Below are 26,226 nucleotides of genomic sequence, written 5' to 3'. Positions count from 1 at the left end.
TTAAGATGAATGGGAGATAAATGCAAGAGATAAAGTCAGGGAGGTACTCGGGATATATATGTATCAGCCATGGCTGTTGTAAAATAATCCATTATACTTATTATTCTGAGAAGGCAAAGACGGCGTCCGTATTGAGATAAGAACCTGTCACGCCGATGAATATCGCAGTATAGTAGATGCTGACGTATAGTAAGTAATTGACTCATAAATCGAATCCTATTGTTTATTTCATAGTCTGTTGTAGTTTTGGAATTCGATTTGCATGGTTAAACAACGACTCTAACGAATCAGGGGACTTGGAATCCGACCCAGCCATTTATAGCTCTAAACTACAATGTAAGCGCACTGAAAGGATTGGACCTGGTAAGTGATGGCCACCAATTAATTTGCTTACTTTCCGAGCCAACCAATCCAAGGGCGACGGCGCTGTGACGCATCCAAACGACAAGATAGACATTATCAACAATACACCTTGGTGAGAAGAAGATAGCACAACTCTTGAATACGGAGCCAATCATCTATTGACCCCAATGACGGATGTAGTAAACCTCTATAACTTTGTCTATCATTTGTCTCATCTGATGTCTCTCGTACCAACTTTCCTTGGACATGTTATACCTCTTTGACTCATAACACAATAGCCATATTGGGGACATCATGCCCTTTGTGCTGGTGCAAATACGCTCGGCCCTACAAAGGACCTATCTTAAACCACCGTCCATAACGTTGACATAAACAAGCAGCCTTTAGGGAACTTCATCTACTTTTCTCCGGGCTCTGGGAAGAAGGGAGCATGATAGCTCGGTCAAGAGCATAGGGAAGACCGCGATGACGGCCACGAATCATCATGAAACAGATAACGACCTTTCCAAAAATACCGAACATTCCGCATAGCGAGAAGCTCACAGTCGGATAGCCAAGGCTCAGGCCAACATTACCACTGGAACATATGTCAGAAGCGTGTAATACGACATGCTGCAGGGATTACTCACTAGGCAGACGTAACCTCGAAGAGAATTGAAAACACAGAAAATGCCTAATCGCCCATGTTAGCACTGATGTCAAAATAAAGAGACAATGATTGAATGAGCATCGACTTACAGGATCCTTAACATCGGCAATCCTCGTCTGTTCAGCGATACATATACAAAACGTTCCCAAAAAGATATACCAAAGATCAAAGCCAAGCTGGTTCTTCATATGTGTTAAAAGATACGACTTTCCGTTTTGTTCATTCAACGACTCTTCTTCGTCCCAGAGCCCCAGCGATTTCTCTTCGTACGCATTGGACGCACGGATACTGATAGCAATAGGAAAGACGGCGATATACATCATGATCAAAAGACTTAACTGAACAGCGGGACTGACGTTTGCGAGGTTAAACGATGCTGTACCCGTGTGACGGGCCGAAGCAGCTTGGAATATGGCCGCCGGAACTCGAGCGGATAGAGGAAGAGATGCCACTTCATCGTTTTTCAAGTCGAGGAGGATGATGAGCAGGATGTCGATAAAGTTGAGGGCGAAAATGATGCTGAAGAGAATCCACGTTGGGCCGCTGGGGAAAAGGAGAGTGTAACATCGTCGTGGGTGGTTAAGGAGGAAGGTGAGAGATTCTTGCGTAGGGGAGGTCTTGGGTGTGATCTTGGACATGATCCAGATGGTCAGGCGGAGGAAGACTGGATAGAGAGTGTTTCCAGCAAATGCTAGAAAGCTCATGAGAATCATGGGCCATTTTGCGTCTCGGAAAGAGATCATTGAGTCAGGTGTAAGGGTAAACCCAAGATTGTTCAGCATGGATTGGGAGGAGTAGAATCCCCTAGTATAATGTGTTAGTGCTTGCTTCAAGGCTCAAGGTAATCCGAATTCACTTGCCACCACGTCTTGTCCTGAGCAGCCGCGGCTAGGACATCGGTATACTTGGAGTCTGCAGTATGTATCCAACCGACAAGGCAAATTGCGCCGAAAAGGTGAAGTCCAAAGAAGTAACCTTGAGTCTTAATCAGTACATTCGCGTCAAATATCCATAATGACCCTACTAACAAGTAACGATCTTGAGCAGCAACTTCAGAGTCCTGTATTCAATACCACCAAGAACTTCCCGATCGTGCTCTGTTAAATTCTTGAAATGCGAATTCCGTCCGATTGTAGCTTGACGTGACAGTTGGGGAATATCGTTGAGGGCAGGCTGTTGGATTGAAGTCGAATTTACCGAGCGAGGACGAGGTGTTGTCTCTGAGCCGAGGAGGAGGAGAGACGCAGCGACATTTGCTACACGGTCGATGGATTTAGAGGCGGTGATTGGGAGACCATCATTGCTCAGACGACGGCGGCGTATCGAAGATGACGCGTTATTAGACATTACACTATTGACGGGTTTGATCCTATCTACTGTATGTTATTATCGAGGGCAATAAAGAGCCTGTAGGTGAGACTTGCCGTCGTCGGACTCATCATGTCTATCATCGCCATCTACCCTTGCAACGATAGGTTGTCCTTATTCGTTAGTTGTGTTTGGAGAGGTGTGCGATCATGATACCACACTTACCACGCTCGCGGGCCCTAGGACCTGGGATATACAAAGACGTGTTTCCTGTGTGCGCATCTGTAGACACGTCAAAAGAGATCGTTGTAGTACGAGCCGCTAACCTCTCCCGGTTCGGCTGCTTGTCACTGGGATCTATAGTCTCATTTGGAGTCTCAGTAGCCAGGCTGGGTCCGTCGCTAGTAGACTTCCAAGTCGTGTCAGTCTTTAGGTTCGATTCGTTATAGGTATCCTCGATATCGTTGTTTTGTTCGCCGTCGAGCATTTGCGGTGCTATGTCTCACAGTCAGCCTGATTCGGCACAGCAATAAACAAAAACAACTTACCAAGACGCTTCAGATGCCTTTTAAACCAGTGAAGACGCACGATAACAACAATGATGTTGATGAATCCCAAGTTGGTAAGTATAGGAATGAAGTAGATATAAAGCTGCTGATACGTCTTGAGCTCCTTCACATCGATACTTCAAACGGATCACCATTAGTAACATATACCGCATTGCAGAACGAAGGGACGAACGTGTTTAAACCCGACTCGGTGGATGAGCTGGCTCCAAAGAACCATGCATCAATAGCAGCCATATTGCCATAAGGATACAGGATGGGCAGAGCCATCAAGCCCATGAAAATGATGTATGCATCTACGCGGCTCAGAAATTAGCAATCACATGTCAAATACCATCGCGGCCAATACCTTACAGTGCAATGTGAGAAAGTTTATAGGTGGGCGATACATCTCGTCGACGAAAGGATGGAAGCCGAGGCCAGGCTAGACAGGATAAACGGCACAAGATGCTGTACAGGATGCAGGAGAGAGAAACAAAAAATAAGGTTGGGCGAGGGCATTTTGTTTCTTTGGCCCGTGGAGTACTTCTTTCGCCCTCGCGCTATCACCGGATTACTGGATTCGTACATATTGAGATTGCAGCTCTGATAGCCACAAATTAAAAAGAGTTACACAGCCTCGAGTTATCACCCAGCTAACTGGATCTGACCATGGTGAGACCACAAGGCCCTCCCTTGTGGAGGTATCAAAACCTCGATGACTCGTCCAGAGCTTGTAGTAGTCAGCAATATGTAAAGAAGCATGACAGTGAAAGTGAGATACATCCCCTGCTCTGTTTTTGCCGAAGTTACGAACGGACCAATAGCGATCGAGGGAAGCCATGATGATTGATGGGGGAAAAGCTTGATTTTCTTAGCGCAAGAGATCGCTTTGAGGTGGGTTACTGGGATATATCCCATGCATTAAAGTCATCTGAACGCCATAACTACTATGAATATAAGCATAACAGACTCAGTCATTAAAGTTAACTCAACTGATTATGACCTCATCTTACACGCGGACTGCATGTAATTGATTTCAGTGATGGGTTTGTCGTCGCATCTGAAGTTGTAGGCTTCGACTCTGGGAGGATGCCACCCTAATGAGAATGGTAGTATTCTGAGGCCTCCATGAGGCATATCACGGCAATCACCTGATATATGTTTGCTTTGTTGTGGCCAATCTTTAGGGTCATCCCAGCTCCACACCGCGTTTTCGACGCCCGCACAGATATCTCTATATCGTGGATTTCCATGGAACTAAACAATAGTAAGCTAAGGCATGCCGCCACATCGATATTACTCTATCAACCACTTTCCTATCACCTAAGCTCATTGTCAAAAAGAATAAAGACTCTTATTGATTATCCAGACATCACCGATATACACAGCAACACAACATGATCGACATGAGTTAAAATATCTAGCAAATGCCCTCCCAACGCATAAACCGCAATTCATTTGGACGACGTATATTTAATGCCGGCTGAACGGTAAACGACAGTTTACTTTCTACCTATCATCTGTTGCCTTTGTATTGCTATGATTGAACTTAGGACTCCCCCGCCTTGCGACCATAGACGTATCGAACAGTCATGTAAGGATGAACCTTGCGGTTTCGGAGGAACTTGCGCATCTCCATGAGAAAGACTTGGTACTCGTCGTCAGGCCATTGGAGAATAGTCTTCCAGAGGAGGAGGGTATAGCCTGGAATATTGTCAGAAGAAGTAACACAAATCTTGAAGCATGCTATCATACCCTCGAGGTCGTTTTCAAGCGTGGCACGGACAAAGTTTCCGACTTCCCTCAACTCAGGGTCCTTTGGCCATCCACCAATAGGGAACTGCGTCACGAGTCAGCAAGGTATTCTCAAACATTCAGCGCGAACCTTGCCTTGTATTCAATGCTCTTGATATCGGTGAAACCAGCCTCATGAATTCCCTTTTCCTGCAGATCTCCATCTTGGACGAAGAATGAGTTGCCGAGCAATTTACCTCCCTCAGTGAATAGTTTCGCCCAGAGCTTTAGGCAGTCGATATCGTCAGTGGTTCCGTCATCACTGCGAATATGCACGTCGGCTTCACCAGATTGGATCCAACCATCTGCAGCGCAACAGCGATAGGCCTCTTGGAAAAGGGAAGTCCAGTCCTTAATGGCGCCAAAGAGGTAGCGGATATGGATAAAGTCAAAAGTGTTGTTATCCCACGTCCAGCGGAGCGAGGCGTCGTCGATCTCAAACTTGACATTGGGAGGGACCCAACTGGGAATTGTAAGTGAAGGTCAACACACCGGGCGGAGGAAGATCTTACGTAGGTTGAATTGGAGACAAGTCAGAGCCAATAACTTCAGCTTCAGGGTATTCGTCTGCAAAGTCGCTGTGAGAGGTCAGTATACGAGCAGGATACGCAAGGTGAAAAGCTTACATGGCCCAGATACCTATGCGACGTTAGTTGTGTTGGGTTGATTTATCCACTGCAAAACTTACCAGTTCCGGTACCAACATCAAGTACTCTCTAATCGCTGTAAGTAAGCCATGTCATATGACCAAGGATACATGCACATACCTGCACGTTGGGCTTGACCGGTGCAAGGAAGAGCTTTCCGCCCAAAAGCAGCGTCAAGGCTTGATGGCTGTCCGACGTCAGCAAGATTTCACTTATCTAGATACAGTCACTTACTTAATGTCGATTGAGGCAGACTGTTGCTCATCGTTGGGAGTAAAGTACTCGGTAGGGTGTCTATCACTGTGAAATGTACGGCCCTGAATAGTGCGGTACTCGAGAATGCTCGACGTGATGGAAGCAGTAGAGCTTGCGCTTGAGGTAACAGTAAGCAGATGTAGCCAAGAGGGGGGAATCGGTATGTCTCACGCATCATCACCAACAGCAGAATCAGCTTCACTCTCGTCGCCATCCTTCCAGCGACTGTCAGCGCCTGTCTATAGGTACGTTTTGTTTCATGATGAAACGGATATTGGCTTTTCGCTCACCTGTGGATCAGCAGCGGGAACTAACTCTGGCTGCGGCGCCGGAGCCGACTCAACGGCCGACGCTAGGTCGGACCGAGCCGCGGGAGCAGCGACAGTCGCAGGCTGGTCGGACATTGTCTTTGTATGGTCAGTTGACAAAATCAGTCACAGTAAGCCCGAACTGTACACGGGAGGATCAGCTCAAGTTTGTTGGTGACAAGAGTCGAAAATGGGCTCAAACCAACACTGGAAAGGGATTTTTGGTGAGGGGAACCAAGGGGCTTGGGACGGTACGACAAAGAAGACTGTTTGTGGGGGGGCTTAAAACGGATTTGGCTTGGCTGACCAGAGTACGAACCAATGATGGATGGGACAGAGTTGCAATCGCTTAACGTTTCGCGTGTCACCTATTGATCGGGCTTAGTGTGTGAGGAGACATTGGTCTGGACTCTCTTCACTGAGTCTGATATCGGAATCCAGCCACCTCTCATACAAATCACATACACTTGTGATGTTGTGCAACAATTGGTATCTCCAAAGCAGAAGACTTTCGAGTAACTACCCATATGCCGATGGTCAAACACCATAAAGTATTCTTTCTATCTTTTTGAGCTGCTCAATGTTTTTTTTTTGTTTACAAAACCAGGTACTCTTCTCAAGAGAGAACCTCATTCAGGTTTCTGTCCCATCCAGAAATAATAGTTCTCATAGGCATGATAGTTCACATTGTTCAAATCCTTTCGCGCGTCGATCAAAAATAGTTCAATCTCGTCCGGACCCATAACCTTGCGTAACGGCTTGGCAGCCATGGCTCCAAACATGTCGCTGACTGCAGTCTTGAGGTAAAGACCAATAAGACGAAGTTTCTTGTCCTAATTACACACAGTTAATCCCAATTCCATAAGCGATTCTTTGTTGTTGTTACCTTTGCCCATGTTCCAATCGGGACTTTGAGAACTTTGCAGCTCACATTGACAAAACCGGCCTTTTCAAGTGGTTCACGCAGGTTCTCGCCCGCGCGGAATTTCATGCCAAAGCTTGCTACTGCTGTAGCCGCCGTGTCGAAGAACTTTGCAAGTGGAGCGTCTTTAGGAAGAGAGCCGTCGTCACAGTTTGCGCGGGCGTCGAGCTCTTGGATTTCGATCCACGCTCCTGGCTTCATGTGGCTGCATCACCATCAATGAATAATTACTTCCGGGAGACAAAGGAGGTCAATCATACTCATGAGCCTGACGGAGAACCTTGACCTCGTCTTTCAGCCACGGACTGATACAACGCATGTGCACAAAGTCATAGTCATCACCGTGCATCCACTCATCCTCGATATCGTCGACAAGGAATTTCAGATTGGGAGGAACCCAGGATGGCTGAATGGGACTAAGATCAACTCCAACAACTGAAGCACTGGGGAATTTATCGGCGACTATGACATTAGATTTCGTTTCCAATAATGAACGGCGATGACTTACTATCAATGGCCCAGATGCCAGTTCCGGTGGCAAGGTCGATAATCTTTTGAGGATTATCGGCAATTGGAGAGAAGTAGAGATTGCCACTAAAACTGTCAGACTGTGATTAATACTCAGATCTATTTCTTACTTGGTGAGTTCCAGCATCATGGCGTGCTTCATATCATCGCGGTTTTGCTCTGCATCGTCGTTTGGGATTGGATATCTGTCAATGTCAGCCAAGCAAACAGCAATTTCGCGATGCATTCATACGTTCCGTGACGATATTGATGATACCAGCCGTCGGTTAGCTTATTATCGGACATTTAAAAGATCAACCAGCTTACCCGTCGTCCGTTCTCAAAAGCATGCTGATAGATGCTGGTGTTTAGACTCGTTGAACTAGACGACAATGTCGATGAGTCGAAATCAGATGTCTGAAACTCATTTTCGTCCTCAGAGTGCTGATCAGCAGTGATGGGCTCAATAGGCTCTTGTATCGTAGTCGCCATTTTTGATATCTGTCATCAACCAGCTAGAATGCTTTGGTGTTGGTGTTGAAAGAAGGTGACATGGACTGACTTTATTCCCCACATCGGACAAAAATAACTCACTACGTAAGATTCACGGAGTATTTTCCGCATGCTTCCAGCGGTTCCGACCGGCTATTTTACCCAAACAGGTTGATATAACAGAAAGGTTGACTAAGCTTTGTGATCTTTAAGATGAGCACAAGCACCCAACAATCCACGAAGACATGAGCACTGGCTGTAGTCGTCATCTCCATCTTCATTGGAGTATGTATAATGGCAAGTTGACATGAGAAAATGTGACATTTGGTCTAATTTAGTCAGTGCTTTCCACCCAGCCCGTTAAAAAAGGTAAAGGAACAATGGCGGCCTGGTTCTACACAACATTGCCAGTAACAAACAACAATTGATTGTTTTCTGGAGTGTTTCCCTCATTGGATTGAACAATATTTTTACACTTTAATCGATCGCTCTCTTTCAGAAATGAATGGTTGTTCTGTTCGTTCTTACACCACAGTCTTCCTCTGGCCTTGGCTGGAACATGGCACTTGATCATGCTGGGACATGTTCCCAAAACGTGAACATGATGGGTGGCAAAGACACAAGTGAATGTACTTCAAATACTCTTATTGTTCTCAATTCGTATAAAAGGGCCCTCCATCGTGTCATTAGCCACAACAAACTCATCCCATGTTCCATCATCAGCAACTGAACCCCAAGGAACGTATCTGCACAGGACCAAGTGAACTCCGAACATTGCCAAACCAATCCTTTGTCGCGCACATGATACAAACCATTGACAAAATGTCTTCCCTTTCTAGTTGTTCTTCTTCGAACACGACAGATGTCGCTCAAGACATGATTGCCTCAGATGTGGATTCTCTCATCACTCAGGATGATATCCCAGTCGAGACTCAAGCGAAAGACCAACCCAAAGTTCAGTTCCTTGTGGCATTGAACATCGTTGGCTCTGATCGATCCCCGCCTTGGAGTTTTTGCATCTACAATCCCAGCGAGCATATCTAGAAGAGCTATGAAGCTTGGAAAGGATGTGACCAAGGTCGGTCTTATCTCCTGGTTTCGAGTAGGTATCGAAGAACCGCCGACACGAAAGCCGTTTACTTCAAAGTCGCAAGTGTCCCTCTTGATGTTCTTGATGCAGCTATGGACAGCATTCGTACTACCAGTGTACCGCGTTCTACCAGAAAGGTGGACTGTAGTCAACGGTACGTAGAGAGAATCGTCCTGAACTTGATCAAGGCGGGCTTCCTGGATGTTGATCATGTCAAGGAAGTTTATGCCGGGATTGATGAGTACTGTAGTGACTATGAGATTCTGCCTCCAGAACCCTAGTTCAGCGATGATGAACAGCAGGGGCAGAGTTTACGAACGGTTGTCTAAACCAAAGGCAGTCAGTCCATGGTGACTTCAGACGAAGTTTCTGTGCTAGGAGATTAAATCGTCGCCAGTTGTCCGCGTTCTCGTGAGGACATACAATTGGATAGGTAGTCTAGCTAGTCTCGTACTGAGTGATAGATGAATAAACCAGCGAGTATGCCCAAATTTCTAGTTCTTTGTGATGTTATCCAATCTTGATACAGCCTCCGCTGGCACTAATAACAGACCCCGTGACCCATCTTCCATCATGGCCACAAAGCATCCCTACAACATCTGCCACATCCTCAGGCTGTCCAAATTGCGGCATGCTTTGCAACGGAAAGAACTCATCCTGAAATCTTTGAACGGCCTCTGGTCCACAATCCATAACAGCATCCGTCTGCGTCAAGCCAGTTGTAACAGCATTGGCTGTTGTGCCGGTCATGAAAGAATACCGCTCGTCCTTTCCACCAAAGGCTTGGGACCATGTTCGGCATAGCGATTCTCCGGCAGATTTACCAGCTGCGTACATGAGTTGATCAGCCCATGGGAGGCGCGAGCGAATAGATGATATGTAGATGATACGGCTGTTGGGCTGGAAATACTGCCTTCGAACAAGCTCGTCAACTATCAAGACTGGGTTTTGGATGTTACCCATCAGGCTTCGTTGTATCTCATCAGTGCCCATGTCGCCTATAACACCAGGCATTGGATCGCAAGCTGAATTGACGAAAATATCAACCCGGCCATTGAAGTTGTCCTTGAGTGCATCCGCAATTGTCTTTGCGCAATGATCAGAGAAGATATCGGCAACGACTCCGCTTATCTTTTGACTGTCTGGTCGGCTTCGTGAAGATGCCTTGTAAACACGCTCCGTGATCTCGTCGTTGAGACCAGTCGACAGGGATTTAACACTTGTATCACTGGTACATGTTCCAAGAATAGAACATCCTCGAGATGCGAGATTAAAAGCAATGGCACGGCCGATACCACGGGAACCTCCACTGATGACAGCGACTTTTCCCGTGAGGTCTAATTCTCGAAGAGATGACATATCTTTATCTTGAAATAAAGTTGTAGTAGTTGAGAGAACAAGAAATAATTTCGAAGGACTGAGGTTTGGGAGAGGTTTGGAAGAGGTTTGGAAGAGGTTTTTGTTTGCAACAGCACACTGACTGAATCAAGCACCATCAGGCTTTTACAGAACCCTTGTACGCTGTGAAAGACACTGTGACTCATATTTGTTGGTGGCGCGAGGCGGGGACTCCTGTTTCTAATCTATGGGACGCGTTGCCTTTTCCCATTGGATAGTGTTACTGTTTACATGAGGAGATTGCCATTGTAATACACACACAGATCGTCAGGGCGGGTTGGGGTTAGTTGGCCTGTCAAGCTTGGTATACAAAAATAAGCAGTCAAAGAAGTCCAGTCTAACTATGACAACCTGACCTACTAATGTTGTCTCTCATACTTCCAACCTCTGAGGGCGGGGTAGACGTTCGAGGCGACGCTTACCTATTGTTAGGGATACAGTTCCCGAAGATTTCACGTGTAAGGCATTCGAAAATTGATATAATGGGCTATATTGTCAAGTTTCCATTGTTCATGCTAGATTGGGAGGCGTTAACTTTATACCCATGAATATAACATGGCTACACATTCCCATATGTTACCCTATATACTCACACATTGTTGACAAAAGAACAAACAGACATCAAGGGACTGCTCCTCTATGGACCAATGTTCAAATGCCACTATCCAGCAACAACTGGTCTCATCGTTTGCAGCTTCGGCAAGTCCTAACCACTAACGACAGGCTAGTCTCAAATTTACTTCCACCAACCCCGTATACCACGTCATAGCTGAAGGAAGCTAATTTCTTGCCTCGGATTCTCCGGGCATCAGTAGAAGGGAATTCTCTCAGAAGATCCATCATCCGCGAGAACCCGGAGACAACAATCGAGCAATTGTTAACAATGGCTTCCTCAAATAAGTCTTCAGATACTCACACCGAAACACCAGGACCGCCTCAGAAACGTAAACTTCCGCCATGGCTGAACCACTTCAACACACATGACCTGAAGATCTTCTTCCGGTGCTGGATCGCAATCTGGGCCATGATGCTCCTCGTCTTCATTCATCCAGTTCTCACAAACCTAGGCCAGGCCGCTTTCCTCGGAGCAATTCTGCTCTTTGCCGTGCCACCCGCTAGTATCGTCTTCATCTACCTCCTCGGTGCATTGTCACTTCTGCTCGGCATGTGCTTGGCCTGGTGCTGGGGCCTTTTGACAATGAAGGCAGCATTCGCGACTCGGCCAGAGGCTGAAACGCAGGCTTTACTACAGCAATTGAAAAGACAAGCAGTGCGGAGTGCACAGCGAACAGGACAGCCGGCAGCTTGGGAGGCGCAGATTTTGATCCATGATGGATTTTTGCTCGACGCGAGAATTACGGCGGTATTCTTCAGTATGGGGTGCCTCTTTATCTACGCATTGGCGCGTTTGCGTTGCGCGAATCCGAAAACAGTCGTCCTCCAAATCTTTGGTACGATCGTCACTGACATATTCCTCCTCTTTGGCCCTTCGATCCCGACTTTCAAAGGCGATATCGCATCAGTTTTGGTGAAACCTGGTGCTGTCGGAATCGGAATTGGATTGGTGTGTTGCCTATTCTTATTCCCTCACTCGACGTCCCATGTGGTTCTTAGCGGTCTCGAAAGGCTGATTCGCATGTCGAACAAAGCAATTGTTGTAACGAAAAAGGGTATTCAAGGTAATAGTAGCCCAGTGGCTGAACTTCAAGCAAGTAGAACTGGCATGATCTCGGCTTTCAAAGCTGGACAACCAGCCATTGCATTTCTCCCTTTGGACTTTTCACGCGGTTTGTGGGGCACAGACGATATCAGGGGTCTGCACGAACGTGTCAGAAGAGTCATGTATACCAGCCTGTATCTCATCGACTTCCAGATAGGTCGAGTGCGTGGACGGGAGAAAGAAGATGAGCACAGAAAGGCTGAAGCTGAGGGTCGCCTTGAACCCGTGGGCGAGCAGGAGAAGTACCATATCGGTCGTCGGCAGAGACAAGAGACCGTGACGCTTATGAGTGCTTTCGAAAGACCTGAGGCATCGGAGTTACGATCTAAAACGAGGGATACACTGTTGGAAACGACAGCTGAAGTCATGGAGATTGGACAACAGGCAGTCAATCTTGCGGCCGATTACGTCCAGGCTGTGAACTCTTGCCGCTGGTTTAGAAAGACCTCACCCGAACGCTTTGCTGAGTTGAACAACAGTCTTCACGATCTGATAGAACGATCGCGAATAGCTAGAGACGTCTGCGCTGTCAACACGACTAAGGGTGTTCTCGAAGCCCACGCAGAGGTATTCGACGCCAATGGCAAGCTGAAGCCTATACAAGGAATTGATAGGCCATTCTTACCGAGTATGGTCATTGCAATGGTTGTCGAGGAACGTATTCTCAGTTGGGCAACTTCTGTCGAGAGACTTCTTGAGTACATTATTGGGCTTTCAGAGAAACGCACCCGTTGCCGCATATGGGTCCCGTCCCGGTTACAATATGCTGTTTCCTGGCTCTTCCACGGTCAGATCACGTATCCTGGTCACGACATCGCAGCGGAGGAAGATCCAGACAAATTAATGGAGGCCAATACATTTGACGAAGAAACCAAAGAAACAAAAAGACGACTTGAGGTTGGTAGAGGTTACAAAGGATATTCAGCAAGACGGAACAAATTTAGCCGGGTGCTCATGGCAACATACAACTGGCTCACCAATCCAGCTGGTATGTATGCCTTGAGAATGGTAGTCGTTACAGTGGCGACAGGGATACCAGCTGTCATCCCTAGTAGCGCAGGCTTTTTCTACCGAGAAAAAGGTATCTGGGCTGTTATTAGTGCCCAAACGGTGCTTCTCGTATACTTAGCCGATTTCACGTTTTCCCTTATTTCTCGGACAATTGGAACCATCGTTGGAGGTCTCATCGGTATGGTGACTTGGTATGTCGGCGCAGGCAGTGGTATCGGCAATCCATACGGCATGGCAGCAGCCACGGGTGTTGCAATTATTCCCCTCCTTTGGTGGCGCCTCTATCTCCCTCCTTCGTTCCAGTTCGCTACTATCATGGCCGGTGCCACATTCGCCCTGGTCATTGGGTTCAGCTGGGATCATGATCACATAGTGCAGTATGGTCTACCAGGGAAAGGCTACGAAGCATTCTGGAAGCGTGTCGTCACCGTTCTACTTGGCTTTGTAGCAGCTTTCATTGTGCAGCTATTCCCGAGTCCGCCGTCCGGGACGACACACGTATGCAACACACTTGCGAACTCTGTGCGCAGCTTATCAGATCACTACGCCCTACTGATATCACATTGGGGACGTACCGATAAGAACAGAGCTTTGGCTTCCGTCGCAGAAAATGTCTCTATCGAAGTCGCCGAGGTTCTACTTGCTTTAAGCCCATCTATTGCCCTGCTGAAAGGCGAGCTGAGCTTCGGACCATTTGATCAACACGTTCTCCAGCGCACCAAAGAACAGTGTCAGTTTATAAACCAAGCATTGGGCGGTCTTTTGAACCTCGCATCGACATTACCAAAGGAGCTTCAAGACCGTCTTACCCATGTCGCAGGTATTCTAGATGACCGGTCCATTGGTGACATCATGGCCGTTCTCGCCGTTATCGAACAGGCATTGCGAACAGGTTCTCCTCTCCCCGAGCGCTTACCAGTACCACTGATACGACGAGCAATGGATCTGGTAGAATCTCAGAGTAACGACATCATCCTGACTGCGAAGCTGGTGCAGGATGAGGACCATCGACGCTATTGTGTGGCTGTGACGTTGTATCTCAAATTCTTGGGCAGCATTGATGATTTACTGATTGTCTTGAAGGAGGCTTTGGGTGAGAGGCATATCATATACCAGTGGAGCGATGTCAAGGACATTGCATAGGGTGTATCGGGAAAGGATGTTTGACAGGTTCACTTGAATTCGATCTTAGCTGACATCTTCTGTATGTTACCCTATGGTTGTAAGCGACGCAATAGTTTATAGCCTGTTTTCAAGTACCATATTGGCTCAATGCATTATCATTCACGTAATAAAGTGCCTACCGCACGGAAGAATGGTTCTGCGGCAAGCTATGAAGTCTCTCTCAAAGTTTCTAGCTTCTTAGTGTCTTTCTACTGCAATAAACTTTAGATTTGGGTAGCTGAAGGGTTGAGGCTTCCAAAGCTTCTGGTGTTTACGATGAACGAGCCCTGTCGATCTGCCCCAAGAACGGCTGCATCTTCTATGAAAAGAAGACAACTTGGCATCTATCAAATCCCTTCGCAAGAGCCAATGGTGCTTGTTCCAGCTTCTTTATCTTGTCACGCATTGTTTAATGGACATCTAGAACCATTCCCACCGTGGAAAAGGCCGAAACCATCGATGATCATACCTGTTTGACCTCTGAAGCATTCCAGTCCTGCGCTATTTTTTCTGTCCAGCCACACAAAGACACCGATCTTTTCTAAAACCGGGAATTGAGGAATGCGATTGTCAGGAACGAGCCCCTTGCATTTGGGTCTCTCTGTAACATGTGGCGCTGACACGAACCCGTGACCCAAGGAGAATTGGGAGTTCGCTCAACGGTCAATAGCGATGATTGAAACGACATCTTGGAATCAATTACTTGAAGCACCAAAGTACTATATGTAGATCCACTGCATAAAAGATACGTATAATCAGTTAATTATTACTACTTCTCTCACTGTCTCAACCACAACGACCTTATTGCCAAAAAATGGGAAACATCGTCAATGATGACCACAAACAACAAAATGCACAACATTACCCTGTACCATGATTCCCGAATAACCGGGAAACATTCTCAATCGTCCTTAGAGCCATTTCAGGGTCCACGGTCATACCCGATGTCTCCAACCTTGGCAGACATTGTCGCTCAGCAATGTCTCAGACCCAGCCAGATGGATGAATGCAGTCTCAGCTCACAAGACACAAAGAAACAAGGCACACTTTGACACAATGTCCTTGTGAACGCTCATCTAGTAAGTCTTGAACCTTTTGACCCCTAATTCCAGCCTCCCTGATATCATCCCGTGCATCAAGATCTCAATTCTTCCTCTTCATCTTGTAGTTCAGCCATCGCTATGAACGGGATGTCTCAACCACTAAAACCCATGACCACTCTGTAACAAGTTTTCGTGCTTATCTGTGTCCATTATGTGACGAATAATTGAGACACTGGCATCTTTTTCGGGCGTTGTCGAGGCTGACTGTCGTTTCTGAACTCTGTTCGTCCCAGGTGCACGGTCTAGCCTTGTCAATAGACCACTCCACAATCCTGTCTAAGTCGAGATGCACCTTATTCCCTTGGCACATCAGACTCAATATCAGGGTCCATGAAAAATGTATAAAACATATTGAAAGCCTCGCCGTTAGTTGTCTTTGCCTCATCACTTCTCTTCATCGCATCCTACAGAGCCTACCAGGCTTTTCTTTGTCTCTTCATTCTTTCAACAATCACCCTTTCATACACCAACACTTTTGTAGTATCCAAGATGAAGCTCTTCACTACCTTCGCTACAGTCCTTGGCCTAGCTGGTCTAGTCCAGGCTCACATGGAGATGACCTATCCTCCACCGTTCAAGAGCAAGAAAAACCCCTACGCCAACGGCGACATCGACTACAGCATGACTTCTCCCCTCTCACCCAGTGGAGCCAACTTCCCTTGCAAGGGATACAACTCTCTTTTCGGCACTGCAGCTGGTGCACCTACTGCTACCTGGACGGCCGGCAAATCTTACAATATTGAGATCCAAGGCGGCGCAGATCACGCTGGCGGAAGCTGCCAGGCCTCACTTTCTTTCGATCGTGGACGTACATGGGTCGCCATCCAGTCATGGATTGGCAACTGTCCTATTGCACCTTTGTCCACTTTTAAATTCACTCTTCCTGTTGATACGCCCGCAGGCAACGCTCTTTTCGCATGGACGTGGTTCAACAAGATCGGTAACCGCGAAATGTACATGAACTGCGCAACTATCACTGTCAAGGCTGCCACCGGTACTCCCAAGACACCTATGAAGAAACGCCCTGCCATGTTTGTCGCCAACGTCGGGAACGGATGCGGCACCAAGGAGGGCGTTGATCTTATGTTTCCCAACCCTGGCCCCGATGTGTCTGTGGGTTCGAGCAACACTGGTCCGCCGGTCGGTCAGTGTCCAGCTGGTTCTGGAGTTTCAGTCCCGCCTCAACAGACTAGTACTACCAAGGCCCCTACCAAGACTACCAAAGCGTACGTTCAATCTGTATTTAGTTAAAAATGATCCATACTAACGTTGTAATAGACCTGGTGGTGTATTCATCACTGTCCCTACACCCACTACTACCAAGAAGACGACTCTGAAGTCAACGACTCGCACAACAAAGACGACGGTCATTCCACCCGCGCCAACTAAGCCTGCACGCGGTTTAATCACGCCTGGAACCCCGTGTACACCTGAAGGGTACTGGAACTGTGTCAAAACCGGCATGGCTTTCCAGCGATGTGCTTCTGGTACGTGGTCAGTCAGTATGGCTGTCGCGCCTGGTACAAAATGTATTCCAGGACAGAGCATGGAGTTTACGATTGTGTATGCATGATTATGAGATAGGCTTCTTACGTGTCAACGTTTCCTTTGTTTGCGATACCTAGGACATCTAGAGTAGAGGATAAATAATATAATGCATTACCTTACGAGATTCGGTAGCAGGCACTGCAGTACGTTAGCCCGAAAGACAGTTGAATAATACAGATCTTTTCTATCGATATCGGACTGGCTAGCTAAAAATACCTACTCCAAAGAGAAGAGTTACATCTACAAGAGGTTAGCTTAGTATAGCGCCCCCTGCCCAATTTCGTGAGGTGATGCGGTAGTATTTAGGTATGTATGTAGCTAGCTACCTTTGAATAGCTTCGTCAGGCGTGTCGATCGTCGCGGTGGGGCGATGTATCGTACATTCCAGGAAATTGAACGACGACGGCGTGCTACCACAGCAGGATACAGGTAAGGCAAGTTAGTTATCTGATAATGACCCAGATACTTGAACAAATGATGACAGCTTCACCTATATTTATCGTCTAAACTAGATGCTATATGGAAGTGATTAACACGGCAATATCTGGAGGCGTGCCTTAGCCAGTCAGCTACGACGGTTCAACTTCCTGGAAATGTACGGTAGGAATGAGTGACCACGTAGGATGTCTCAAAACCCCCGCACCATTGAAATAGGCAACGTGAAAGTTGTCTTCTATCTAATCACTTTTATTCATGGTTCTACTACTTGACCTAGTCCAAGCTGGCGAGCCAGGCACACTATGGGTCTACCACAGTTGTATAATAAGAAACGAAAGGAGAGGTCGGCAGGGCCGGGAAGCGTTTAGTAGTTATGAAAGAAAAAGAGAGAAGATAAGGCGAAGAGGGCCAAGGTCAGAAAAGGGAGTAAGTCAAGGTTGGCAGGGTGTTCTAAAACATCTCCACCCTCAAATTGCTGAGTACACGAATAGGTCTATCACAGGTGTTAGGATTTAAGACAGACTTCAGCTGAACTGATGAAACCGGCTTGAGCAACATGATCGACATGCTGAGGATTGGCCAGCAATGGATTCAGCTCATCATCGTGCTTTACGCTAAACCTAATTGATGTCGAAGATATCGAACTGATGCGTTGAGGCTGTCATTTCATTGGTATGCTGAAGTAGCTATGTCTTACTTTGCCACGTCAAAGCGGAAATGACGTAGGAGAAGGTTCAAAGGAAACAAGCCTTTATTAATTCAAGAGAGGAGATATAAAGTGTCGGACTCTTTTTAACTTATCAATTGCACATCACTCTCTATTCTTCACATCTATCACCTACTACAATCTCCCCACACATCCTATCATCATGTCTGCCAAGGTGTATGTCGGGTAAGAATTAGCTTGAAAACGTTCTTGGAGATTGCCTTTTAACTTTGAATAGCAATCTGGGCTGGAACACAACAGATGACTCCCTCCGAAACGCTTTCCAAGACTATGGCCAAATTCTCGACTCGGTAAGCCACGGGCCCTTTGCGCGTTATCGCCTGGGACTAATTTGTAACGCAAGATTGTAATGCGCGATCGAGATACTGGTCGCTCAAGAGGCTTCGGTTTCGTTACATTTGGTAGTTCTCAGGAAGCCGAGACTGCAATCATCAGTTTGAATGAACAGGAGTAAGTGCACATCCCCGCTCCATTTGATAGCCTTTCTTAACCTTATGTTTATTAGACTTGATGGCCGTCGTATCAAAGTAAATCTAGCCAATGCTCGTCCTGGTGGAGGTGGTGGAGGCGGTGGCTACAGCGGAGGCGGTGGCTATATGGGAGGTGGTGGTTACAATGGAGGTGGTGGTTACAATGGAGGTAGTGGCTTCAATTAAGGTACCGGACATAAATCTAGTTAAAGTATGGATCATGTGGTTTGAGATCACGACGATAAGGCCCGGTCAAATATCACTTTCACTGTTATTGAGTGGTTGGTACACGTTCAAGCAAAAATATACCTTCGGCGCCCTGCATCAAGAGTCATCGAAAGTAGGGCATAAGCGCAATCTTATTCCCGCACAATAGAAAAGCACTATGAGACCGGCTCATCAACTCACTTTTTCTCCTTCTAGCACAACCTAGGAAATTACTAGCCAAATCCGACTTGTCAGTTATCTTGCCCAGCTACTTTCATTGTTATAACAAGCTTCTTTTAGCAATGATGAACAGTCACATGCTTCTGATCGACACATACATCCTGTCAATAATAGGTAAGTTGGCTGCTAGAGGCGTAAGAGACGAAATTAGTAGATCGGTTTATACTACCTGGATTAGACTTTCAAGTTATTTGTTCTTATATGGAAGACATCCTTTATACTCATAAGTTACGGTATGAAACAAAAACTCCAAATAATTAGTATAAGTAATATAAGAACATACTACTTTCGTCCCTGGCAATTACAGCGGCTAATATTTAATGGTTTATATAATATCTAAAAATAAAAAAATAAATAAAACAGTTTGCCGTATATCGAGAGTCATTTAATATCCAGACTGCCGCCTAAATATTGCCTAGTAGGTTCTGCATGATGCTTCATGTCAGATCGTATTGTTACCTATGAAGCAATGTCACATGCCAGAGTCGAATTCTAATTGATCTGAGAAAAGCAGGCCCTCAGTTGATTAAGAATTAGACCCATGTCCACATATCACATAGTCGAGATAGGGGTGGGTGGGCATGCCAAGTCAAAGATACCTTGCACAGCCCCGAAGCTGACAAGAGCTATATATTCATCTGTCAGCGTGACCAATAACTCATCTGTCAATAACATCACGCACTTCTGTTAAATCTTTTGAATAGTTTCTATCAATCTCATTCGAGAAAATTCGGCTTTGTGTTTCTTGTATTCACGAATCATGAATTTTGACGCAAAACAGAATGTTACCCAAGAAAACCCGTTGGTCACATCAGTGGAATACTCAACCAAAGCAAACACTTGTTCATATCCAATGAAGCTATATCCGGCGATAGAGAAATTAACTCTTAATGATATAGAAAGCGTCAAATCTGCTATCATGAATGGCCTAGACCCGAACACGCTCTGGACAGAGGAAGTGCTTGTTTTGCCAGTTCCAAAAAGTGGCTGTGTCATGTGGTCTCAACCCTTTGATTTTGATACCTGGCCACACTGGAACACGCCGCTACACCGTGCTATCAAATTCTCCGATTTTGAAACTGCCGCGTTTCTACTCCAGCATGGTGCTAACGTGGACTTATACAACGCCGTTGGCAAGACACCGTTACACGAGGCTGTATGGAACAGGAAATATGACGCCATCCGATTTCTTCTTGGCCACAATGCTGAAATGAACAACTTCACCCTTGGAGCGTGCATTCGGTATGAAGGTGAAAACCAAGATATACACGGAATTGGAGGCCAACTTAACATTCAGAAAGCTCTTTCGTCTTCGGACCTTACCTCGGTGCAACTGTTGGTTCATGCAGGAGCAGACCTGTGCCCTCCGTCGCAGCATCCATGGACAACTCTTGATTTGGCACTGTTATATGGAGACCGGACGATTGTCGAGCTTCTGCGAAAACTGGGTCACAAGCTACCCACGACAGGCCCAACTTCGTCTCGAGATGTTTATCAAGATTCTTCACGAGACCTTCTTAGGTTCTCAAGAGACGGCAATATCGTTCCGTCAAAAGATCTCTATGAGGTGTATTGCTTTGTCCTAGGAAAGGTCGATCAGGTTGCAATCATTGACGCTGATATCCTTATCAAAAGGTTTTTTGAAGCCTTGCACGAGACTGCGAATGATACTGATGGCAATAAACACATTATAATATGCACGTCTTGTCAGAACTTTCAATCTGAGGCCAGAGTCATCTTCGAAGTTGAGAATTATTTCACTTTTGATTTTGACGAGAACAGAGAACATTTGGGTTTTACTTTTGATCTTCACCCCAGCCGACGGCAATTGATTGATTCCGCAAGCAACGGATGTGCAATTTGTGCTATCATTGCCGATGCTCTGGATGACCATGAAAGAAACCCGAGAACAGCGTTTCAGCCCTTCGATACAGAGTTCGGTCCCGAATCCGACTCTGTCAAACTACAGCCCGCGAGGTATTGGTCGCTGAATTGTATCAAAGTATCCTGCAGCGAGCTCGGCACAGAAATACCTCTTTTCGATGTCTACGACTCTCTGACCAGTTCTTTTGAAGATGGCCATCAGATGGACAATAGCACCGGTTCATCAAGCGCCATGATCATGGCAAAGAATTGGATTCGGATTTGTCAAGAGAACCACACTGAGTGTCAGGAATTGGAAAAAAAGAGACATCGGAAGTCCATCCTTCCACGACGGCTAATTCGTGTAGGCACATCCGAGATTCAACCCCGAATCGTACATGTACAAGACACGGTACCTTACTGCGCGCTGTCATACTGCTGGGGGAGCAAGGACTTCTTCACCACAACACGCGATAATCTTGTGCAGAATATGCGGGGAATTTCAATGGAATCTTTCCCAGCTATAATGCGGGATGCCATATCTGTGGTCCGATCTCTGGAATTTGAGTACATTTGGATAGACGCATTGTGTATCGTGCAGGATGATGAGCGGGACTGGGCACATGAGGCAGGTATAATGGGCGACATTTATTCCAATGCCGAACTCACTATATCCACCCTCGTCAGCAGCGACTGTCATACTGGTCTCTTCCAACCCAGATCTGTACGGATCTCCCACCCTGTGCCATTGGGCATATGGCAGCCCAAGACGAAACGCAAGGCCAATGCCTCCAGCGCCCTAACCCCTCAGTGGCTAGAGCGTGATGTGAAGACTAGTGGTCCAGTACATTCTAGAGGATGGACCTTACAGGAACAGCTTCTAAGCAAAAGAATACTCTACTTTGGTCACGAGATGCTACATTTTGAGTGCCTTCACGATTATGTTGTTGAGGCAAACCCTGGTGGAGAATATCGACGATCTGCCAATCAACATGATCAAGAACTTCAAATACGACGTCACACTAAGAAAGCACTTCAGGGTGCCAGAACCCGCGAGTCTGTATCCTCCGAGACTGGATGTGATAGGCAGCCGTTTGAGCTTTGGAAACAACAGGTCAAAGATTTCACACAGCGAAATCTCACTAGAGCCAGTGACAGACCACCCGCTTTTGATGCTATATCTAAGAGTCTGGCTACAGCTATCGGATGCAAGCCTCTATGCGGGATTTGGGATGGCGGCAAGCTGTTTGAGAGTCTTTGTTGGCAGACTGGGAACTGTGCCGACGCGCCGTTAAATCTTCCCAACATACCATCCTGGACTTGGTTAGCTCGTACTGGGGCTATTTCATTCGCGTTGGCGAGCCGAGACGGAAGGGAAGAAGTTCAAACCTCGTCGGGTGCCACAGTTGTTTCGATAAACAGTGAGGCCACGGGCTTGTCCATCACTCTCAGAGGAACCCTTCATCGGAAGCAACGCATCGATGATACACTTCTAGAGCATTGGAAAAAGCTGGAGAGCGATAAGAGGTACAATCCAAGTGTCTATCTGGACTACAATATGGGAGATGACCGAGACGTTTATACTTTTGATACACTGCGCTTTCCGCAAGGACATCCGCATAAAGGCTACGGCTACCCTGTGTGCCCCAATGGTCGGAATCCTGAGACGCTAGGGCTTTTACTACAGAAAGTTGACAATAAGCTAAATACCTTTCAGCGAATTGGTATTGCTAAGATACCACCCAGATACGAGGGTTACGAGGGTTACGAGGGTTTCAAGACAATACCAGAGCTAGATCCCCATGACGGAATTATACCTGCACCATGCATTAGCCATGAAATTACTCAAATCAAATGGCTAAGTACCGACGAGGAGACGTTTACTGATCAGCAATTTACGCTTGTTTAGGAATGGAGGCCACCCGTTGAAGAGAAAACATCCTATCACGATGCTATAGTACTAGATAGAAATCTGACAGCATCTTAACTTTCGATTGAAGAAAATATGTTCTTGCAGTAAATCTCCGTAAAATATAAAGGGCGTTTGTGTTGGCCAAGCAATTCCTGACTGAATTTGTCCCAGGGCCTTCGCTTCTCAACTTGGGCAGGCCAGACTTGTCAGTAAAATATTATCTACTTCTATCCTTGGCTTTACCAGCAGTAAGAGTTGCCGAGGTTCCATAGCAGGCATATGAGATCCTTTGCATATTACTTTTATCATGATTCGTGAACCTCAACTCATGGGTCTAACTTAGCCCTAAAGTTTGAGTTCAATCATAAAAGAAGTTGTCACCATGTCTTTCACATGTCCCGTATAGTACTAGCACGTATTCGGTGACTGATCCATCAGTCTATTGCCTCGGCAAAGGGCGATCATGACCCAATACAGCTTGTAAGTCCGTCAACACCACACGGCATTCGACGGTACTTGGTGTCATAGATTCACAATAAGACACACATTCTTGGCAAAAGCATTGTTCGGCTCTTTGCCGGCGGTGACATTGACACATGAGGCCATCGTGACCAACGATTGTCGTTTTTTGACACCAATTCGTGTTGCATATTCGATATAAAACCAAACTAAATAAGATAGCAGCTTCCTAAAAGATTCTTCCACCACGGAGATTTAACCTTGGCTTGCAGATGTCATGGCAATAGGACCGAACAGCGTCAGGATGTTGTCAAAGTTAACTGAACTTATGACCCAAAGAGATTTCACTAGACATACAGGACTTAGATGAGAGGCCTTAGATTAGCGGTTCAGAATGCGTGTAATAAACAGTGTCCCAAGTGCAACACCAGTCCACCCACACATGCGGGGGCGGCCCGAATTCAAAAGTGACTACGTTCTGCCTATTCATCCTGACAACCTCCAAAATAGCGTCAAATCCAGGTATACGATGGGTTCATGCGAAGACTTACCCATTCGGTCCAGAATAGAATGTATGGTTCAAGACCTCCGCCGCCCAAAAAGGTAGGTCAGAAGGTCAGAGAGCCAGTGAAACCAGGGCTCCAGTCTCAATCCCATGCTATTTCCTAGTCATTGTGCACCAAAAGATCTGATCATAAGCCGAGATGAAGAGGAAACACACACGTGCGGAGGCTCCGCTGTTTAGTGATACTAGACCAGATCTGTTTCGGGCCGATGTAGTAGAGCAGCATCGAGTGGGCTGAGGTCATCTGGCTGATCCCTGTCCATGATCACCACTGAAACTTGTAACGCTCGTGCCCCAGATTTTAATGAGTATGACCCCGCAAAACAGGGCATCCATCATGCGAATCGGGGCTTTCCATCAGTGGGTGTCCGAGTTCTAGAACTAGTTTGAATCCTTCACTGTCATCCTCTGAACAATGCTCGGCACTGCAATCAAATCCTTCGCAGCGTACTCGAAACAGCCCAGACGATCCTGTCTTGGACGGAGATAGATATATCACCACTTGACATAAAAAGAGCTTGGTCCCGCCGCCTTCTACTCACATCATCATCATCCAACGGTCTCACACTTTCATTCAACCCTCATCTCTTTATCCCTTCTGTTGACCATGAAGCTTCTTCAACTTGCCGCCCTGGTGGCTTCCATCAGCCCATTCGCGAGCGCAGCTGATGCAAACGCCTGGAAGTCGCGAAACATTTACTTTGCCCTCACAGATCGTGTTGCACGCAGTGATAGTGATAGCGGTGGCAATGCCTGTAGCAATCTCGGAAATTATTGCGGTGGCACCTTTAAGGGTCTTGAGGCCAAGCTGGACTACATCAAGGGCATGGGCTTCGACGCTATCTGGATCACTCCTGTTGTTGAGAGTGAGCATCTTGATATTGTATCTGTATGAACGATGGCTAATCTTTTCTGATAGACACGGATGGTGGATACCACGGATACTGGGCTAAGGATCTGTACGAGGTGAACGCGAAGTATGGAACCAAGGACGACTTGAAGAGTTTGGTCAAGACTGCTCACAGCAAGGTAAGGAGATATGATCCCAATAGGATATCAGATATTTACTGACCGCCCCAGAACATCTACGTCATGGCCGACGTGGTAGCAAACCACATGGGTAAAGGGATCCAAGACCACAGACCTGAGCCGCTCAACCAACAGAGCTCTTACCACTCTCCTTGCGCGATCGACTACAACAACCAGAACAGCATCGAGCAGTGTGAGATTGCTGACCTTCCTGATCTCAACACTGGCAGTGAAACAGTCAAGAAGGTCCTCAACGACTGGATCTCATGGCTTGTTACTGAATACAGCTTCGATGGTATCCGCATCGATACCGTTAAGCACGTTGAGAAGAGCTTCTGGCCTGATTTCCAGAAGGCGGCCGGTGTCTATGCCATTGGCGAAGTCTGGGATGGAAGCCCGGATTACCTCGCTGGCTACTCAAAGGTCATGCCTGGTCTGTTGAACTACGCCATTTACTACCCCATGAACCGCTTCTATCAGCAAAAGGGTGACCCATCTGCCGTGGTCGACATGTACAACGAGATCAGCCAAAAGTTCGATGATCCCACGGTTCTCGGAACGTTTATTGACAACCACGATAATCCTCGATGGTTGAGCCAGAAGAACGACAAGGCCCTCCTCAAGAATGCCCTTGCCTATGTTATCCTCTCTCGCGGTATTCCCATTGTCTACTATGGTACCGAGCAGGGTTACGCTGGAGGCAACGACCCCGCCAACCGCGAGGATCTCTGGCGCAGCAGCTTCAAGACAGACTCAGACCTTTACCAGACCATCTCCAAGCTCGGAAAGGCCCGCTCTGCCGTTGGTGGTCTCGCAGGAAATGATCAGAAGTTCCTCAAGTCCAATGACAGCGCACTCATCTGGAGCCGTGCTAATAACGATCTGATCGTGGTGACCATGAACCGAGGACAGGGATTCTCTGGACAATACTGTTTCAACACTGGCGCGAACAACAAAACTTGGGAGAGAGTGCTAGGCCAGGGTACTGTCAAGTCTGACGGCAGCGGCCAACTTTGTGTCAGCTACACCAACGGCGAACCTGAGGTTCTCGTTGCGGCGAACTAGTCGATGATCAAAGTTGGAACTGGCCAGTACTGGATACGGTCTTTGGTGATGTATTTACTTCTTATCTTATGAACCATAGCTTGAGCTCAGCAATTATTTTTTCATGACATTTATCTGCGTCCGATTTTGGACATCCTTGGCGCCGGTTCATCCAGAGACCCTTGCTGTAGCATAGGGGTTGAAGTGAGTCACGCCGCGCGTTAATGTTCAGTTTATTTGTCTGGCTCCTGTATTGTCTAGCACCACCGTGGATGGTTAGATATTGGACAATAATGCCAAGGAATAATTACATGTTAGTGTCGCACGTGTTGGGCTAGTCCGTTGACATTGGCTACCAAGTTACTTAGCGATTTACAGATGAGCTTCACAGTTCAAGGATGATTTATCCGCTAATAAACAACCTTACTCAGGGCATTTTGTGCCC

The 26,226-nt window shown here is 46.7% G+C and overlaps 10 protein-coding genes across 10 annotated transcripts; 6 read left to right on the top strand and 4 right to left on the bottom strand.

Annotated features, from left to right (window-relative positions):
* Positions 1–756: 756 nt before the first annotated feature.
* On the bottom strand, positions 757–3,277 carry FGSG_03834 (uncharacterized protein; the record flags this gene model as incomplete). Its single annotated transcript, XM_011323548.1, has 9 exons — positions 757–940; positions 993–1,036; positions 1,102–1,816; positions 1,876–1,987; positions 2,041–2,385; positions 2,546–2,815; positions 2,869–3,005; positions 3,062–3,182; positions 3,241–3,277. 9 exons carry the CDS (start codon positions 3,275–3,277, stop codon positions 757–759), a joined length of 1,965 nt encoding a protein of 654 aa, XP_011321850.1.
* A 1,043-nt stretch (positions 3,278–4,320) lies between these two features.
* On the bottom strand, positions 4,321–6,078 carry FGSG_03835 (uncharacterized protein). Its single transcript, XM_011323547.1, has 10 exons — positions 5,855–6,078; positions 5,736–5,779; positions 5,544–5,681; positions 5,430–5,496; positions 5,351–5,378; positions 5,289–5,301; positions 5,175–5,240; positions 4,759–5,125; positions 4,624–4,708; positions 4,321–4,572 (listed from the first exon to the last, which is right to left on the bottom strand). The coding sequence occupies exons 1-10, from the start codon at positions 5,966–5,968 to the stop codon at positions 4,418–4,420; spliced, it is 1,077 nt and encodes a 358-aa protein (XP_011321849.1). The 5' UTR covers positions 5,969–6,078; the 3' UTR covers positions 4,321–4,417.
* A 388-nt stretch (positions 6,079–6,466) lies between these two features.
* FGSG_03836 (uncharacterized protein) lies at positions 6,467–7,793 on the bottom strand (the record flags this gene model as incomplete). Its single annotated transcript, XM_011323546.1, has 7 exons — positions 6,467–6,705; positions 6,759–6,999; positions 7,055–7,256; positions 7,303–7,394; positions 7,433–7,507; positions 7,555–7,592; positions 7,629–7,793. The coding sequence occupies 7 exons, from the start codon at positions 7,791–7,793 to the stop codon at positions 6,502–6,504; spliced, it is 1,017 nt and encodes a 338-aa protein (XP_011321848.1). The 3' UTR covers positions 6,467–6,501.
* Positions 7,794–8,615: 822 nt separating this feature from the next.
* FGSG_03837 (uncharacterized protein) lies at positions 8,616–9,164 on the top strand (the record flags this gene model as incomplete). The annotated part of the gene is made up of 2 exons (XM_011323545.1): positions 8,616–8,802; positions 9,046–9,164. 2 exons carry the CDS (start codon positions 8,616–8,618, stop codon positions 9,162–9,164), a joined length of 306 nt encoding a protein of 101 aa, XP_011321847.1.
* Positions 9,165–9,393: 229 nt separating this feature from the next.
* FGSG_03838 (uncharacterized protein) lies at positions 9,394–10,242 on the bottom strand (the record flags this gene model as incomplete). Its single annotated transcript, XM_011323544.1, has 1 exon — positions 9,394–10,242. One exon carries the CDS (start codon positions 10,240–10,242, stop codon positions 9,394–9,396), a length of 849 nt encoding a protein of 282 aa, XP_011321846.1.
* Positions 10,243–11,164: 922 nt separating this feature from the next.
* On the top strand, positions 11,165–14,155 carry FGSG_03839 (uncharacterized protein; the record flags this gene model as incomplete). Its single annotated transcript, XM_011323543.1, has 1 exon — positions 11,165–14,155. The coding sequence occupies one exon, from the start codon at positions 11,165–11,167 to the stop codon at positions 14,153–14,155; it is 2,991 nt and encodes a 996-aa protein (XP_011321845.1).
* Positions 14,156–15,768: 1,613 nt separating this feature from the next.
* On the top strand, positions 15,769–16,852 carry FGSG_03840 (uncharacterized protein; the record flags this gene model as incomplete). Its single annotated transcript, XM_011323542.1, has 2 exons — positions 15,769–16,505; positions 16,558–16,852. 2 exons carry the CDS (start codon positions 15,769–15,771, stop codon positions 16,850–16,852), a joined length of 1,032 nt encoding a protein of 343 aa, XP_011321844.1.
* Positions 16,853–18,134: 1,282 nt separating this feature from the next.
* FGSG_12376 (uncharacterized protein) lies at positions 18,135–19,170 on the top strand (the record flags this gene model as incomplete). The annotated part of the gene is made up of 6 exons (XM_011323541.1): positions 18,135–18,157; positions 18,210–18,282; positions 18,336–18,442; positions 18,498–18,631; positions 18,886–19,023; positions 19,088–19,170. 6 exons carry the CDS (start codon positions 18,135–18,137, stop codon positions 19,168–19,170), a joined length of 558 nt encoding a protein of 185 aa, XP_011321843.1.
* Positions 19,171–19,828: 658 nt separating this feature from the next.
* FGSG_12375 (uncharacterized protein) lies at positions 19,829–21,855 on the top strand (the record flags this gene model as incomplete). Its single annotated transcript, XM_011323540.1, has 2 exons — positions 19,829–21,616; positions 21,820–21,855. 2 exons carry the CDS (start codon positions 19,829–19,831, stop codon positions 21,853–21,855), a joined length of 1,824 nt encoding a protein of 607 aa, XP_011321842.1.
* Positions 21,856–24,315: 2,460 nt separating this feature from the next.
* FGSG_03842 (uncharacterized protein) lies at positions 24,316–25,802 on the top strand (the record flags this gene model as incomplete). The annotated part of the gene is made up of 3 exons (XM_011323539.1): positions 24,316–24,574; positions 24,628–24,737; positions 24,789–25,802. 3 exons carry the CDS (start codon positions 24,316–24,318, stop codon positions 25,800–25,802), a joined length of 1,383 nt encoding a protein of 460 aa, XP_011321841.1.
* Between the last annotated feature and the right edge of the window lie 424 nt (positions 25,803–26,226).

The sequence above is a fragment of the Fusarium graminearum genome, chromosome 2 (genome assembly GCF_000240135.3).
Source record: "Fusarium graminearum PH-1 chromosome 2, whole genome shotgun sequence".
NCBI lineage: Eukaryota > Fungi > Ascomycota > Sordariomycetes > Hypocreales > Nectriaceae > Fusarium > Fusarium graminearum.
The sequence above is the reverse complement of the archived record's forward strand: the minus strand, read 5'-3'. Positions and strand labels throughout refer to the sequence as shown.